Source organism: Nesoenas mayeri (genome assembly GCF_963082525.1).
Source record: "Nesoenas mayeri genome assembly, chromosome: 32".
Classification (NCBI taxonomy): Eukaryota; Metazoa; Chordata; class Aves; order Columbiformes; family Columbidae; genus Nesoenas; species Nesoenas mayeri.
In genome coordinates this window covers 713194-731162 of record NC_137570.1, presented here as the reverse complement: position 1 = coordinate 731162, position 17969 = coordinate 713194, and the positions used below count along the sequence as shown (strand labels likewise).

General features: G+C 63.7%; 2 protein-coding genes across 4 annotated transcripts; both read right to left on the bottom strand.

Annotated features, from left to right (window-relative positions):
• Nucleotides 1-579: 579 nt before the first annotated feature.
• On the bottom strand, nt 580-9413 carry KAT8 (lysine acetyltransferase 8). 3 transcript variants are annotated; one of them, XM_080361481.1, is made up of 11 exons: nt 9120-9413; nt 7815-7889; nt 7575-7738; nt 6312-6365; nt 5354-5518; nt 4662-4751; nt 3756-3896; nt 3589-3682; nt 2691-2841; nt 1823-1977; nt 580-899 (listed from the first exon to the last, which is right to left on the bottom strand). In XM_080361481.1, exons 1-11 carry the CDS (start codon nt 9403-9405, stop codon nt 835-837), a joined length of 1440 nt encoding a protein of 479 aa, XP_080217607.1. In that variant the 5' UTR covers nt 9406-9413; the 3' UTR covers nt 580-834. The 3 variants fall into 3 exon arrangements, with proteins under 3 accessions (XP_080217607.1, XP_080217605.1, XP_080217606.1); XM_080361479.1 differs by having other exon boundaries at nt 3589-3896; XM_080361480.1 differs by having other exon boundaries at nt 3589-3896; nt 5354-5434.
• Nucleotides 9414-10270: 857 nt separating this feature from the next.
• On the bottom strand, nt 10271-15774 carry LOC308051130 (uncharacterized protein). The gene is made up of 5 exons (XM_080361443.1): nt 15737-15774; nt 15493-15542; nt 14828-14886; nt 14263-14330; nt 10271-13113 (listed from the first exon to the last, which is right to left on the bottom strand). Exons 1-5 carry the CDS (start codon nt 15740-15742, stop codon nt 11356-11358), a joined length of 1941 nt encoding a protein of 646 aa, XP_080217569.1. The 5' UTR covers nt 15743-15774; the 3' UTR covers nt 10271-11355.
• Nucleotides 15775-17969: the final 2195 nt, after the last annotated feature.

Below are 17969 nucleotides of genomic sequence, written 5' to 3'. Positions count from 1 at the left end.
CCAAAAAGACCTCATAGGACACCAAAACTGGCTCGTTTCACCCCAAAAAAGACCTCGTAGGACACCAAAACTGCCTCGTTTCACCCCAAAAAGACCTCATAGGACACCAAAACTGGCTCGTTTCACCCCAAAAAAGACCTCGTAGGACACCAAAACTGGCTCGTTTCACCCAAAAAAGACCTCGTAGGACACCAAAACCGCCTCGTTTCACCCCAAAAAAGACCTCGTAGGACACCAAAACCGTCATGTTTCCCCCCAAAAAGACGTCACGTGACACTGCGACGACTCATTTCATCCCAAAAATGGACCAAAGACCCAAAGGACTCGTGGCACCAAAAAGTGACTCAATTTGACCCAAAATGCGGCTCCTCGGTGCCCCCCCCCCCGCCATGGATCACGGCACCCAAAAGTGACGCTTTTCACCCCAAAACAACGGCTGGGAGACCGAGGTGGTGCCAGAAACGGCTCATTTCACCCCAAAATGGGCCCCCGAGGAAACCGGACTCGCTGCACCCAAAAGCGCCTCATTTCACCCCAAACGGGGCTCATGTGACCCAAACAAAGACTCAACAAAGGAGCTGGTTGCACCCAAAAATAGACTTTTTTGACCTAAAAAGGACCCGCCGGCCCCAAACCCACCTCGTTTCACCCCAAAGTGGCACCGGGGCGGGGGGTGGGGGGGGGGGTCCCCCAAATCCCAGGGTGGGAGGAAGCCCAAAACCCAGGGGATTCACCCCAAAACGCAGACGGGCCCAAAAATCCTGGAGATTCACCCCAAAACGCAGAGGGACCCCAAAATCCTGGGGATTCACCCCAAAACCTTCGCCGTCCTCGTCACTTCTTGGGCACTTTGGCCTGTTTGTGCTTCGGGGGGGCCCAGCGCAGGCAGATGGAATCCACTGCGGTAATTAGCGGTAATTAGGGAGGGGCTAATCAAGGTGGGTGGGGCAATTAAGGGGTTCATTAGGGGTTAACGAGTGTTAATTAGCGCTAATTACCCGTGATGGGGGGGGGGGGGGGTCTCTTGAGGTGCAAACTGGGGGCACTGGGGGGTGCAGGGGTTCGGTTCCAGGGGTTCCTCAGTGTGCAGTTCATTAGGGGCTCGTTAGCGGCTCGTTAGGGGCTCAGGAACCGTTAATGAGCGCTAATTAGCGCTAATTACCGGTGATGGGCGGGCGCTTGTACTGGGCGCTCTTGAGGTGCAAACTGGGGCCACGGGGGGGTGTGGGGGTTCGATTACAGGGGCTCCTCAGGGTGCAGTTCATCAGGGGCTCATTAGGGGCTCAGGAGCGGTTAATGAGCGTTAATTAGCGCTAATTACTGGTGACGGGCGGGCGCTTGTACTGGGCGCTCTTGAGGTGCAAACTGGAGGCACTGGGAGGTGTGGGGGTTCGGTTCCAGGGGTTCCTCGGGGCACTGGGAGCACTGGGGGGCTCATTAGGGGCTCGGGAGCCGTTAATGAGCGCTAATTGGCGCTAATTACCGGTGATGGGCGGGCGCTTGTACTGGGCGCTCTTGAGGTGCAAACTGGGAGCACTGGGGGGTGTGGGGGTTCGGTTCCAGGGGTTCCTCAGTGTGCAGTTCATAAGGGGCACTGGGGGGCTCATTAGGGGCTCGGGAGCCGTTAATGAGCGCTAATTGGCGCTAATTACCGGTGATGGGCGGGCGCTTGTACTGGGCGCTCTTGAGGTGCAAACTGGGGGCACTGGGGGGTGTGGGGGTTCAGTTCCAGGGGTTCCTCGGGGTGTGGCGTATTAGGGGCTCGTTAGGGGCTCATTAGGGGCTCAGGAGCGGTTAATGAGCACTAATTAGCGCTAATTACCGGTGATGGGCGGGCGCTTGTACTGGGCGCTCTTGAGGTGCTCCTCCACCAGCTTGGGGGTGACGCAGATGACGTGCTGCCCCTTCCAGTACTTGACCATGTTGAGCGACTGCAGCGTGCTGATGATGTCCGACTGCGTGATGCTCGTCATCTGGCTGCGGGGGGGCACACGGGGGGTCACTGGGGGGGTCTCTGGGGGGGCGCTGGGAGCACTGGGGGGCACTGGGAGTGCGGGGGGGGTACTGGGGGGTCACTGGGAGTGCCGGGGGGGCACTGGGGGGGTCACTGGGGGGGTCACTGGGGGCACTGGGGGGGTCACTAGGGGCACTGGAGGTCACTGGGAGCACTGGGGGGCGCTGGGGGGTCACTGGGAGCACTGTGGGGGGTCACTGGGAGGGTCAGGGGGGGGTCACTGGGAGCATTGGGGGGGTCACTGGGAGCACTGATGGGGTCAGTGGAGGGGTCAGTAGGGGGGTCACTGGGCGTCACTGGGGGGGTCACTGGGGGGGTCACTGGGAGCACTGAGAGCACTGGGGGGGGTCACTGGGAGCACTAGGGGGGGTCACTGGGGGGGTCACTGGGAGCACTAGGGGGGTCACTGGGGGGGGTCACTGGGAGCACTGATGGGGGTCACTGGGAGTCACTGGGAGTGCTGTGGGGGGGGTCACTGGGAGCACTGATGGGGGTCACTGGGGGTCACTGGGAGCGCTGTGGGGGGGGTCACTGGGAGCACTGATGGGGGTCACTGGGGGTCACTGAGAGCGCTGTGGGGGGGGTCACAGGGAGCACTGATGGGGGTCACTGAGAGCACGAGGGAGGGTCACTGGGGGTCACTGGGGGGGTCCCTGGGGGGTCCCTGGGGTCCCACCTGAGGTCCTTGATGGACAGGGTGCCGCGGAAGTCGCGCAGGATCTCCAGCAGCACCCAGGACCAGTAGCTGCGGTAGCTCAGCTTGCCCAGGTCCGACAGCGGCTTCTCGGGGGACCCCACGGTGTTCTCCAGCTTCGACAGCTCGTAACCTGCGGACCCCGCCGTCCGGGGGGACCCCGGCGTCCGGGGACACGGGGGTCAGGGGACACGGGGGTGCAGGGGGACCCAGGAGGTCGGGGAGGGACCCCGGCGTCCGGGGGGACCCCGGCGTCCGGGGACACGGGCTTCAGGGGACACGGGCTTCAGGGGACACGGGGGTGCAGGGGGATCCAGGGGGACAGAGAGGGACCCAGGAGTTCGGGGAGGGACCCAGGTGTCCGGGGGACACGTGGGTTCAGGGGACACAGAGGTACAGGGGGACCCAGGGGGTCAGAGAGGGACCCAGGAGTTCGGGGGACATGGGGGTTCAGGAGGACCCAGGCGTTCGGGGAGGGACTCAGGCGTCCGGGGGACATGGAGGTTCAGGGGGACCCAGGGGGTCAGAGAGGGACCCAGGCGTTCGGGGGACAGGGAGGTTCAGGGGGACCCAGGCATTCGGGGAGGGACCCAGGCGTCCAGGGGACACGGAGGTTCAGGGGGACCCAGGCGTTCGGAGGGGGACCCAGACGTTCAGAGGGGGACCCAGGCATTCGGGGCCCCATTTCAGCCACCCCCAGCCCCCATTCATTCCTATCCCCCCCACTTTAGCACCCTCCCCTCTCTAAAAATCCCCCATCCCACTTCGGGAACCCCCCCAGCCCCATTTTAAGGCCCCTCCCTCCCGTTTTACACCCCCCCCTCCATTTTCGGGGACCCCCCCATGGGTGTCCCCCCCCTTTTTGGGGTGCGGCGCTCACTGAAGGCGATGAGGAACTTCCCGTAGCCGCGGCGCTGGTACGGCGGCAGCGTCAGGATGCACGCCACGTTGTTCCCGTCCGGAGACTCCTTCTCCTGGGGACACCGGGGGTGACGCGTCCCCAGGTGACCCCAGGTGACCCCAGTGTCCCCAGGTGACCCCACGGACCTTGGAGAAGTAGCCGACGATGTGCGCGCCGTGGCGATCGACCTCGGTGAGCAGGTAGAACACAAAGGGCTCCACGTCGAAGTAAAGGGTCTTGTGGTCCAGGAACAGCTTGGCCAGCAGACACAGGTTCTGGCAGTAGATCTGGAGACGCGGGGTCACAGGGGTCACGTGGGGTCATGCGGGGTCATGCGGGGTCATGCAGGGTCACACGGGGTCATGCGGGGTCACACACGGGGTAACGTGGGGTTGCAGAGGGACATGGGGTCACGTGGGGACACACAGGGTAATGTAGGGTCACACGGGGACGCAAAGGGTCACATGATGACATGGGGTCACACAGGGTCACACAGGGTAACGTGGGGTCACGGAGGGACATGGGGTCACATTGGGACACACAGGGTCACATGGGGTCACAGGGGACACACAAGGTCACATGGGGTCACACAGGGTCACACGGGGTCACAGGGGACACACAGGGTCACACGGGGTCACAGGGGACACACAGGGCAACGTGGGGTCACAAGGGACACACAGGGTCACATGGGGACACATGGGGTCACAGGGTCACGCAGGGCAATGTGGGGTCACCAGGGACACGGGGTCACAAGCGACACACAGGGTCACATGGGGACACAGGGTCACAGGGTCACATGGGGTAATATGGGGTTACAGGGGACACACAGGGCAACGTGGGGTCGTACAGAGACACGGGGTCACAAGGGACACACAGGGTCACATGGGGTCACAAGGGACACACAAGGTCACATGGGGACACATGAGGTCACAGGGTCACACAAGGCAACGTGGGGTCACCAGGGACACGGGGTCACACAGGGTCACATGGGGACACACAGGGTCACAAGGGGTCACGCAGGGCCACGCGGGGTCACCCGGGGTCAAGGTCACCTTGTGGTCCTTCCCGTCCACCTCGTACACCGAGATGTTCCCCTTGCGGTAAATCTCGCGGCCCGGCGGCTGCCGCCACTGGCACTGGCCCTGGGGACACGGGCACGCGGACGGGGTCACGCGTGGGACGGGGGGGTCACGCGTGGGACGGGGGGGTCACGCGTGGGACGGGGGGGTCACGTGTGTGGCTGGGGGGGGTCACGTGTGTGGCTGGGGGGGTCACATGTGTCCCACCACGTCCCCACATTCCCTGTGTCCCCACGCGTGTCCCCACACATGTCCCCGTGTCCCCACGTGTCCCCCCATGTCCTCACGCGTGTCCCCCCATGTCCCCTGTGTCCCCACGCGTGTCCCTGTGTCCCCACACGTGCTCCTGTGTCCCTACACGTGTCCCCGTCCCCCTGTCCCCATGTGTCCCCACACGTGTCCCCGTCCCCATGTTCCCTGTGTCCCCACGCGTGTCCCTGTGTCCCCACACGTCCCCCCACGTCCCCAAGCGTGTCCCCGTGTTTCCTATGTCCCCACACATGTACCTGTGTCCCCACGTGCCCCCTGTCCCCATGTGTCCCCCCACGTCCCCACGCGTGTCCCCCTGTCCCCATGCGTGTCCCCCTGTCCCCACATTCCCTGTGTCCCCACGCATCCCCCCCGTCCCCACGCGTCCCCCCGTGTCCCCCCGCGTCCCCGCGCACCAGGTGGTGCCGGTAGGTCCTCTCCAGCTTCATGTACTTGAGGCAGAACTCGCAGATCCAGAGCTTGGGCTGCTTCCCGAACTCCTCGGGGAACGGCGAGAAGTACCAGGCGTCGATCTCAAAGTGCCCGATGTGGATCTTGTCCACGTACTTCACCTTCGTGATCTGCACGAGGGCGGGGGGGCGCTCGGGACACCCCCAGACCCTCGGGGACACCCCAGGGACATTGGGGACACCCCAGACCCTCGGGGACACCCCAGACCCACAGGGACACCCCAGGACATTGGGGACACCCTGGGTCTCCCAGTGCCCCACATGGATCTTGTCCATGTACTTGACCTTGGTGACCTGGACAAGGGTGTGGGGGGCACGTGGGACACCCCCAGACCCTCGGGGACACCCCCAGACCCTTGGGGACACCCCAGGGACATTGGGGACACCCCAGAACCTCGGGGACACCCTAGAACCTCGAGGACACCCCAGGACATTGGGGACACCCCCAGGTCTCCCAGTGCCCCACATGGATCTTGTCCATGTACTTGACCTTGGTGACCTGGACAAGGGCGTGGGGGGCACTTGGGACACCCCAGACCCTCGGGGACACCCCAGGGACATTGGGGACACCCCAGACCCTCGGGGACACCCCAGGGACATTGGGGAACCCCCAGGTCTCCCAGTGCCCCACATGGATCTTGTCCATGTACTTGACCTTGGTGACCTGGACAAGGGCATCAGGGACGCTTGGGGACACCCCCAGACCCTCAGGGACACCCCAGGGACACTGGGGACACCCCAGGACATTGGGGACACCCCCAGACCCTCGGGGACACCCCAGGGACATTGGGGACACCCCAGACCCTCAGGAACACCCCAGGGACACTGGGGACACCCCAGACCCTCGGGGACACCCCAGGACATTGGGGACACCTGGGGGACACTGGGGACCCCCCGGACTCACGGCCTCGTGCTCCTTCTCCAGCGCGGCGGTGGTGGGATCCATCTCAGCGTAGGTCTGTGGGGACCAGTACAGACCGGTAAGGACCAGTAGCTCCCAGTGACCCCCCAGCATCTCACCAGCTCCCCACATGCCCCTGCCAGTGTCCCCCAGTCCCTCCCAGTATCACCCAGTGCCTCCCAGTTCCCCCCCAGTGTCCCCCATTGTCCCCCAGTGCCTCCCAGTTCCCCCCCAGTGTCCCCAGCTCCCCCCCAGTGCCTCCCAGTTTCCCCCCAGTGCCCCCCAGTCCCTCCCAGTGTCCTGTCAGTGTACCCCAGTGTCCCCCATTGCCTCCCAGTTCCCCCCCAGTGCCCCCAGCTCCCCGCCAAGTGTCTCCCAGCGCTCTCCCAGTATCCCCCAGTGTCTCCCATTGTCTCCCAGCTTCCCCCCAGTGTCCCCCAGTTCCCCCCCAGTGCCTCCCAGTTCCCCCCCAGTGTCCCCCATTGTCCCCCAGCTCCCCCCCATTGTCCCCCAGTTCCCCCCCAGTGTCCCCCAGTTCCCCCCCAGTGCCTCCTAGCTCCCCCCCAGTGTCCCCCAGTGCCTCCCAGTTCCCCCCCAGTGTTCCCCCCAGTGCCCCCAGTTTCCCCCTCAGTGTCCTGTCAGTGTCCCCCACTGCCTTCCACTGTCTCCCAGTGCCCCCAGTTCCCTCCCAGTGTCCCCTAGTTCCCTCCCAGTGTCGTCAGTGTACCCCAGTGTCTTCCACTGTCCCTCAGTGCCTCCCAGTTCCCCCCCAGTGCCTCCCAGTTCCCCCCGTGTTCTCCAGTGTCTCCCAGGTCCCCCCCAGTGTCCCGCATTGTTCCCAGTTCCCTCCCAGTGTCCCCAGCTCCCTCCCAGTTCCCTCCCAGTTCCCCCCCAGTGTCCCCCATTGCCTCCTAGTCCCTCCTAGTGCCTCCCAGCTCCCTCCCAGTGCCCCCAGTTCCCCCCCAGTGTCTCCCAGTTCCCTCCCAGTGCCCCCAGCTCCCTCCCAGTGCCCCCAGCTCCCTCCCAGTGCCCCCAGCTCCCCCCCAGTGTCCCCCAGTGTCTCCCAGTTCCCCCCCATTGTCTCCCAGTTCCCTCCCAGTGCCCCCAGCTCCCTCCCAGTGCCCCCAGCTCCCTCCCAGTGTCCCCAGCTCCCTCCCAGTGTCCCCAGCTCCCTCCCAGTGCCCCCAGCTCCCTCCCAGTTCCCTCCCAGTGCCCCCATTGCCTCCCAGTTCCCCCCAGTTCCCCCCCAGTGCCCCCATCTCCCACCTTCTGCACGTGGTTGATCTCGTCGTGCCGGCGCTTCTGGTTGCGCGTGATCTTCCTCTCGGGCTGCTCGCCCGCGTCCCCCAGCGCCGTGTCCCCGCGGCTGCGCGCGCCCTCGCGCAGCGCCAGCCGCCCCTTGGCCACCCACTCGTCCAGACGACGGTTAACTGGGGGCACTGGGCTCACTGGGACGGCCCGGACCCGCCCCGGCCCCCCGGGCCCCCCAGTGCTCCCAGTACTCACAGCCCACGTAGTGCACGTAGAACTCCTCCCGGCCTTCCTGCTCGTTCAGCCGCGACTGGATCACCTCGGCGGGGTCTGCGGAGTGGGACCGGTTACCCCCGGCACTGGGACCGGTTACCCCCGGCACTGGGACCGGTTACCCCCGGCACTGGGACCGGTTACCCAGCACTGGGACCGGTTACCCCCCGGCACTGGGACCGGTTACCCCCCGGCACTGGGACTGGTTACCCAGCACTGGGACCGGTTACCCCCCGGCACTGGGACCGGTTACCCCCGGCACTGGGACCGGTTACCCCCCGGCACTGGGACCGGTTACCCGGCACTGGGACCGGTTACCCCCGGCACTGGGACCGGTTACCCCCCGGCACTGGGACCGGTTACCCAGCACTGGGACCCGTTACCCCCCGGCACTGGGACCCGTTACCCCCCGGCACTGGGACCGGTTACCCCCCGGCACTGGGACCGGTTACCCCGGCACTGGGACCGGTTACCCCCCGGCACTGGGACCAGTTACCCCCCAGCACTGGGACCAGTTACCCGGCACTGGGACCGGTTACCCGGCACTGGGACTGGTAAGAGCCCGGCACTGGGACCGGTTACCCCGGCACTGGGACCGGTAAGAGCCCGGCACTGGGACCAGTTACCCCCCAGTACTGGGACCAGTTACCCCCAGCACTGGGACCAGTAAGAGCTCAGCACTGAGACCAGTATAACCCAGTCCCCCCAATCCCTCCCAGTATAACCCAATCCCCCCCAGTATAACCCAGTCCCCCCAATCTCTCCCAGTATAACCCAGTTCCCCAATCCTTCCCAGCATAACCCAGGCCCCCCAATCTCTCCCAGTATAACCCAGTTCCCCAATCCCCCCCAGTATAACCCAGTCCCCCCAAACCCTCCCAGTATATCTCAGTCCCCCCCAGTATAACCCAGTTTAACCCAATCCCTCCCAGTATAACCCAGTCCCCCCAATCCCTCCCAGTATATCGCAGTCCCCCCCAGTATAACCCAGTTTAACCCAATCCCTCCCAGTATGACCCAGTCCCCCCCAATCCCTCCCAGTATGACCCAGTCCCCCCCAATCCCTCCCAGTACAACCCAGTCCCCCCCAGTATAACCCAGTCCCCCCCAATCCCTCCCAGTATAACCCAGTCCCCCCCAATCCCTCCCAGTATAACCCAGTCCTCCCAATCCCTCCCAGTCCCCCCAATCCCTCCCAGTACAACCCAGTCCCCCCCAATCCCTCCCAGTATAACTCAGGCCCCCCAACCCCCCCATTCCCCCCCCGCCCGGCCCCGCCCCGCTCACGCCATGTCCCGTCCGCCCGCCGGCACAGATACGTCTCCCCGATCTCCACCGTCACCTCCGCGTCCCGCGGGGCCGGCGCCGCGCCCGGGCCCCTCCCGCCCGCCGCCGCCGCCTCCTCGGGGCCGCCCCCGCCCGCCGCCGCCTCGGGACCCGGACCCGGACCGCCGGGACCCGGCCCCGGACCGCCCGGACCGGGCCCCGAACCGCCGGGACCGCCCGGACCGGGCCCCGAACCGCCGGGACCCGCGGGGCCGCCGGAGCCCCCGCCCGCCGCGGCCTCCGCCATCGCCCTGCGCTCCGGCGGCGCGCCGGAAGTGGCGTCACAGCTGCGACGGGGAGCGCCTGGGTTGGCGTTGCTAGGAGACGGGGAATAGACCCGGAAGTGGCGGGAGTCGCGCGTTGCTAGGAGACGGTCGGGGGCCCGATCCTGCCCCCCCCCAGTGCCTCCCAGTGTCCCCCAGTGTCCCCAGTGCCTTCCAGTGTCCCCCCAGTGTCCCCCAGTGTCCCCCAGTGTCCCCAGTTCCTCCCAGTGTCCCCCCAGTGTCCCCCAGTGTCCCCCAGTGTCCCCCCAGTGTCCTCAGTTCCTCCCAGTGTCCCTCCAGTGTCCCCCAGTGTCCCCCCAGTTCCCCCCCAGTGTCCCCAGTTCCCTCCCAGTTTCCCCCAGTGTCCCCAGTTCCCCCCTAGTTCCCCCCAGTGTCCCCCAGTGTCCCCCAGTGTCCCCAGTTCCCCCCCAGTGTCCCCCAGTGTCCCCAGTTCCCCCCTAGTTCCCCCCAGTGTCCCCCAGTGTCCCCAGTTCCCTCCCAGTGCCCCCCAGTGTCCCCCAGTGTCCCTCAGTGTCCTCAGTTCCCCCCAGTGTCCCCTCAGTGTCCCCCCAGTGTCCCCAGTGACCCCAGTTCCTCCCACTGTCCCCTCAGTGTCCCCAGTTCCCCCCAGTGTCCCCCAGTGTCCCCAGTGACCCCAGTTCCTCCCACTGTCCCCCCAGTGTCCCCCAGTGTCCCCCAGTGTCCCCAGTGACCCCAGTTCCTCCCACTGTCCCCCCAGTGTCCCCAGTTCCCCCCAGTGTCCCCCAGTGTCCCCCCAGTGTCCCCCAGTATCCCCAGTGTCCCCCAGCCCCCCAGTAACCCCCAGTGACTCCAGTGACCCCAGTAACCCCAGTAACCCCAGTGCTCCCAGTGACCCCAGTGACCCCCAGTGACCCCAGTGACCCCAGTGACCCCAGCCAGGAACGGCACCGTTCACCGTTTATTGCCAAACCGGGGGGACACAGGGACCAGGGGACGGTCGGACACCACGATGGACCCCGGGACGGTTCTCCAAGGCGGAACCGTGGCCTTGGGCAACATGGTGGACCCTGCGATGGGCCTGGTGGGTCTCAGGATGGTTCGTGATGGGTCTCAAGATGGTTCGTGATGGGTCTCAGGATGGTTCTTGTTGGATCTCAAGATGGCTCTTGATGGATCTCAAGATGGTTCCTGATGGATCTCAAGATGGTTCCTGATGGATCTCAAGATGGTTCCTGATGGGTCTTGATGGATCTCAAGATGGTTCTTGATGGATCTCAAGATGGTTTCTGATGGATCTCAAGATGGTTCTTGATGGATCTCAAGATGGTTCCTGACGGATCTCAAGATGGTTCTTGATGGGTCTCAAGATGGTTCTTGGTGGATCTCAAGATGGTTCTTGATGGGTCTCAAGATGGTTCTTGATGGGTCTCAAGATGGTTCTTGATGGATCTCAGGACACCATGATGGGTCTCAGGATGGTTCTTGATGGATCTCAGGATCGTTCTTGATGGATCTGAGGACACCATGATGGATCTCAGGACACCATGATGGATCTCAGGATGGTTCCTGATGGATCTCAGGACACCATGATGGGTCTCAGGATGGTTCTTGATGGATCTGAGGACACCATGATGGATCTCAGGACACCATGATGGATCTCAGGATGGTTCTTGATGGATCTCAGGACACCATGATGGATCTCAGGATGGTTCTTGATGGATCTCAGCATGGTTCTTGATGGATCTGAGGACACCATGATGGATCTCAGGACACCATGATGGATCTCAGGATGGTTCTTGATGGATCTCAGGACACCATGATGGGTCTCAGGACACCATGATGGATCTCAGGATGGTTCTTGATGGATCTGAGGACACCATGATGGGTCTCAGGACGGTTCCTGATGGATCTCAGGATGGTTGTCCAAGCTGGAACCTTGGAGACACCCTGGGTCACTCGCGGTGTGTGCGCCGGTGCTTGCTGAGCGCCGAGCTCCACGCGAACGTCTTCCCGCAGCGCCCGCAGGCGAAGGGCCGGCGTCCCGCGTGCGCGTGCCGGTGCTCCAGCAGGTTGCCGCTCTGCCGGAACCGCTTGCCGCAGTCGGCGCAGGCGAAGGGGCGCTCGCCGGTGTGCGTGCGCCGGTGCTTGGCCAGGTGCGAGCTCTGGCCGAAGCTCTTGCCGCAGTCGGCGCAGGCGAAGGGGCGCTCGCCGGTGTGCGTGCGCCGGTGCTGCCGCAGGTTGCCGCTCTGCCGGAACGCCTTCCCGCAGTCCCCGCAGCGGAACGGCCGCTCCGCGCCGTGCGTGCGCCGGTGCTTGGCCAGGTACGCGCCCAGCGCGAAGCTCTTCCCGCAGTCCCCGCAGCGGTGCCGCGGCGCCGCGCCGTGCGTGCGCCGGTGCTCCGCCAGGTTGGAGCTCTGGCTGAAGATCTTGCCGCACTCGCGGCACGCGAAGGGCTTCTCGCCGGTGTGGGTGACGCGGTGCCGCAGCAGCTTGGAGCTCTGCGCGAAGCCCTTGCCGCACGCCTCGCACCGGAAACGGTTGGCGGCGCTGGGGTCGGCGCGGCGCGGTCGGGGCGGCGGCGCGGGGTGGTGGCGGCGGCGGTGCCGCGCCAGCTGCGCGGTGCCCGCGAAGCGCTGCGGGCACAGCGGGCACGGGAAGGCGCCGGCGTGCGCGTGGAGGTGCAGCAGGAACGTGGGCGCGTGGCGGAACCGGCGCCCGCACTCGGGGCAGCGCTGGGAGTCGGCGGCGTCGGCGGCGCCGCCGGGAAGGTCCACGGGGCTCCCCGTGGATCCGTGGGCGCCACCGGGGTGTTGGGGGCCAGGGGGAACAAGCGCCGTGGTGGCGCCGGCGTGGGGTCCATGGAGCTGCTCGTGGTGTTCCTTCCGAGGTCCAATGCGGTCACGGTCGCCGCTGACCTTCTCGTGGTGCTCCTTCCCATCCTCCGTGGTGTCACCACCATCTCCATTGACCTTCTCGTGATGCTTCTTCCCATCCTCCATGGTGTCACCACCATCTCCATCATCCCTACTGACCTCCTCGTGGTGCTCCTTCTCATCCTCTGTGGCGTCACCACCATCTCCATGGTCTCCATTGACCTTCTCATGACGTTCACTCCAACGTGCACCATTCACCGTGGTGTCTCCACCATCTTCATGGTCTCCATTGACCTCCTCATGACGTTCACTCCAATGTGCACCATTCACCATGGCATCTCCACCATCTCCATGGTCTCCATTGACCTTCTCGTGGTGCTCCTTCCCATCCTCCATGGTGTCACCACCATCTCCATTGACCTTCTCATGATGCTCCTTCCCATTCACCATGGCGCCACCACCATCTCCACAGTCACCACCGACCTTCTCACGACGTTCCCCGCACCGTCCGCCCCCGTCGCGGCGCTGCCGCCCCCCGTGCGCCCCCCTGCGGTGCTTGGCCAGGTCGGAGCTGACGCCGAAGCGGCGCCCGCAGTCGGCGCAGGCGTAGGGCCGCTCGCCGGTGTGCGTGCGCCGGTGCGCGGCCAGCGTGGACCGCCTCCCGAAGGCCCTCCCGCAGTCGGCGCAGGCGAAGGGGCGCTCGCCGGTGTGCGTGCGCCGGTGGTGCGCCAGCGTGGAGCTCTGGCTGAAGCGGGCGCCGCACTGGCCGCAGCGGAACGGCTTCTCGCCCGTGTGGACGCGCTGGTGCTCCAGGAGCGTGGACCCGCGCGCGAACGCCTGCAAGCGGGACGGCGAGGGGCCGTGTGGGGGAGGGCGGCACCGGGGGGTACGGGCGGGGGGGACCCTGGAGGTCGGCCGGGCTTGGACTCGGTCAACTGGGTCAACTGGGTCAACTTGGAACTCGGTCAATTTGGTCAACTGGGTCAACTTGGAACTCAGTCAACTGGGTCAACTGGGTCAACTGAGTCAATGGGGTCAACTTGGCCAACTTGGTCAACTGGGTCAACTGGGACAACTTGGCCAACTGGGTCAACCAGGTCAACTGGGTCAGCCGAGTCAACTGGGTCACCGGGTGAACTTGGTCAACTCAGCCAACTTGGTCAAATTGGTCAACTGGGTCAACGGGGTCAACTTGGCCAACTCGGCCAACTGGGTCAACTGGGCCAACTCGGCCAACTGGGTCAACCTGCCTAACTGGGTCAACTGGGTCAACTGGGTCAACTTGGAACTCAGTCAACTGGGTCAACTTGGTCAACTCAGCCAACTCAGACAACTTGGTCAACTGGGTCAACTGGGTCAACTCGGTCAACTGGGACAACTTGGTCAACTGGGTCAATGGGGTCAACTTGGCCAACTGGGTCAACAAGGTCAGCTGGGTCAACCTGGTCAACTCAGCCAACTTGGTCAACTCGGTCAACTTGATCAACTTGGTCAGCTTGGCCAACTGGGTCAACTTGGAACTCGGTCAACTGGGTCAACTGGGTCAACTGGGTCAACGGGATCAACGGGGTCAACTTGGCCAACTGGGTCAACTGGGTCAACTGGGTCAACTGGATCAGCTTGGCCAACTGGGTCAACTGGGTCAACTTGGAACTCAGTGAACTGTGTCAACTTGGTCAACTGGGTCAACTGGGTCAACTTGGTCAACTGGGTCAACTTGGTCAACTGGGTCAATGGGGTTAACTGGGTCAACTTGGTCAACTGGGCCAACTGGGTCAATGTCCCCCGAACCCCACCAGGGGACCCAAAATCCCGCCCCAAATACCTCAAAAGGCCCCAAATCCCCCCTCAAAGCCCCCCCAAAATCCTCACCCACCCCAGCGACCCCAAGGGGACCCCGATACCCCCAAATCCTCCCGAAACCAACCCCACAGAGCCACCCAACCCCGGTCATTAACGGAGATAACGAAGGTAATTAGCACTGGCCTTGCCGCACTCCCCGCAGCGGTGGGGACGTGGCGGGGGGGCGGCCACGGTGGCGCCTCCGGCATCACCTGCGGGGACAACGGGGGTCAGTTGTGCCTCAGTGTCCCTGTTACACCCCAGGGACACCAATGGGGACACCAATGGGGACACCAATAGGGACACCAATGGGGACATCAATGGGGACACCCAGGGACAGCAATGGGGACACCCCGGGACACCCAGGGACAGCAATGGGGACACCCAGGGACACCAATGGGGACACCAATGGGGACACCAATGGGGACACCCAGGGACATCAATGGGGACACCCCAGGGACATCAATGGGGACACCAATGGGGACACCAATGGGGACACCTCAGGGACACCAATGGGGACACCCAGGGACACCAATAGGGACACCAGTGGGGACACCAATGGGGACACCCCAGGGACACCAATGGGGACACCAATGGGGACACCCCGGGGACACCGATGGGGATACCCCAGGGACACCAATGGGGACACCCAGGGACATCAATGGGGACACCCCGGGGTCGGTTGTGCCTCAGTTTCCCTGTGACTCACCCGGTGGCCGCGCGGTGGCCGGTCCTGGTCCCGGTGACAGTTCCGGTGTCACTGACGAGCTGTGGAGATGGGGGGGTCGGGTCCATGTCCCCAACTCCAACCCGTGTCCTCATCCCCATGTCCCCACCCCCATGTCCCCCTCCCCGTGTCCACATCCCCGTGTCCTCCCCGTCCCCAACCCCGTGTCCCGGTCCTTGTCCCCAACCCCACATCCCTGTGTCCCCATCCTTGTCCCCATCCCTGTGTCCCCCTCCCCACATCCCCATCCTTGTCCCCACCCCCATGTCCCCCTCCCCATGTCCCACCCCCGTGTCCCCCTCCCCATGTCCCACCCCCCATGTTCCCACCCCCATGTCCCCCTCCCCGTGTCCCCCTCCCCGTGTCCCCCTCCCCGTGTCCCACCCCCGTGTCCCCCTCCCCATGTCCCACCCCCCATGTTCCCACCCCCATGTCCCCCTCCCCGTGTCCCACCCCCGTGTCCCCCTCCCCATGTCCCACCCCCCATGTTCCCACCCCCATGTCCCCCTCCCCGTGTCCCCCTCCCCGTGTCCCCCTCCCCATGTCCCACCCCCCATGTCCCACCCCCGTGTCCCCCTCCCCATGTCCCACCCCCCATGTCCCACCCCCGTGTCCCCCTCCCCATGTCCCCCTCCCCGTGTCCCCACCTGCTCTCCCCGTGTCCCGGACGGGTCCCGTTGCCGCCGCCGTCCGCGCCCTGGGGGTGACAATGGGGTCACCATGGGGTGACCATGCGGTGACCATGGGGTGACCGTGGGGTGATCGTGGGGTCACCATGGGGTGATTGACAATGGGGTGACCGTGGGGTGACAATGGGGGTGACCATGGGGTGACAATGGGGTGACATGGGGGTCCCCCCCCCCCCGCAGCGCCCCCTGCCGCCGCGCTCACCGCCATTGCTGCCGCCGGGGCTGCTGGGAAACCGCGGCCACGCCCCACGGGGGGCGGGGCTCCCGGGCGCTTCCGCTTCCGCCGCCCGGACGCCTGGGTCCCCTCCGGATCTCCTGGGTCCCTCCCGGATCTCCTGGGTCCCCTCCCGGACGCCTGGGTCCCCCCCCGGATCTCCTGGGTCCACAGCCGGACACCTGGGTCCCCTCCCGAACTCCTGGGTCCACACCCGGACGCCTGGGTCCCCTCTGGATCTCCTGGGTCCCCTCCCGGACGCCTGGGTCCCCTCCTGGACACCTGGGTCCCCTCCCGGACGCCTGGGTCCCTCCCGGACGCCTGGGTCCCTCCGCGCCAGGTAAGTCCCCGAAACTCTGGGATTTCCCCCCAAATCGCGGGTGGGATCCGCGACCCAGCTCGTTCATTAATTAATCGCAGCCCAGCCAATTAATGGCGATTAATTAATTGCGCTCGGGGGATCCGTGACTCGCTGCGTTAATCGCGACCCAAACTCGTTTGACCCGTGGAATTAATTGCAATTAATTAATTAATTGCATTAATTAGAACCCATGTAATTAGTGGCGTTAATTAGAGTTAATCGCTATAGCTCTTGGTTTGGGCCACAATTAATATCAAATTATTGCAATGAGTTTAAAGCTGCAATGGCTTGAAATGCAATTAATGCAATTAATGCAATTAATGCAACTAAATTAAAGAAGGGACGCAATTAATCCAATGAGTTACGTGTAATTAGGGTCGTAATTAATGCAATAGGTTGATGCAGCTAATTAGTGCAACGAGTTTAAAGCTGCAGCGATGACTTGAAATGCAATTAATGCAGTTAATGCAATTAATGCAACTAAATTAAAGGGACACAATTAACTGCAATTAATCCAATGGATTACACTTGATTAGGGTCGTAATTAACGCGACGGGTCGATGCAGCGAATTCCAATTACTGCAACGAGTTTAAAGCTTGAAATGCAATTAATGCAATTTATGCAATTAATGCAATTAATGCAATGAATGCAATTTATGCAACTAGACTAAAGGGACGCAATTAAGACCAATTAATCCAATGCATTACACTTGATTAGGGTTGTAATTAACGTGATGGGTCAATGCAGTGAATTCCAATTACTACAACGAGTTTAAAGCTTGAAATGCAATTAATGCAATTAATGCAATTAATGCAATTTATGCAATTTATGCAATTTGTGAAATTTGTGCAATTAATGCAATTTATGCAATTAATGCAATTTGTGCAATTTGTGCAATTAATGCAATTTATGCAATTAATGCAATTTGTGCAATTTGTGCAATTAATGCAATTTGTCCAATTAATGCAATTAATGCAACTAAATTAAAGGGACGCAATTAACAACGATTAATCCGATGGGTTTCATTAATTAGGGCCGTAATTAACGCGACGAGCCACCGCATCGAGCCCCATCACCGCAGCGACCCGCACCGCAACGCCCTAATTACACCGCCGCTAATTACCTCCGTCGTCGCCGCCCCCCTCCCTTCCCCAGCTCTCGGCCCCGCCCCCCGCGGTCGCGGGCCAATGGCGCAGCGCGGGGCAGGCGGGGGGCGTGTCCCGGGCGGGGGGCGGTACCGGGCGCGGTGGTGCCGGCTGCGGCGCGCGGCGCGGGCGCTGGTGTTCCAGAACGGGGCGCTGGTGGACGAGCTGGCGCGGCTGGAGCGGAAGTGGCTGCGCGCGCGGCACGAGCGGCGCTTCCTGCTGGCGCGGCTGCTGCGGCTCGGCCGGGACACGCCCCCCCGCGACGCGACGGCCAATGGCGACGCGCCCGGTGCCGGGGACACGCCCCCCGCCCGCGAGGCGGGGAGCAGGAGGGCCAGGAGGGGAGGGGCCAAGGGGGCGGGGGCGGTGAGGGAAGGGGGCGGGTCATTGGGGTCAAGGGAGGGGGGTGGGTCATTGGGGTCAATGGGGTCATTGGGGTCAAGGGAGGGGGGTGGGTCAATAGGGTCAAAAGATGGGGCGTGGTCAATGGGCTCAACCAATGGGGGTGGGGCAAAAGATGGGGTGTGGTCAATGGGGTCAAGCAATGGGGGTGGGGCAAAAGATGGGGTGTGGTCAATGGGGTCAACCAATGGGGGTGGGGCAAAAGATGGGGTGTGGTCAATGGGGTCAAGCAATGGGGGTGGGTCAATGGGGCCAATGGGGTCGAGGGATGGGGCGTGGCCAAGTAATGGGGGTGGGGCAAAAGATGGGGCG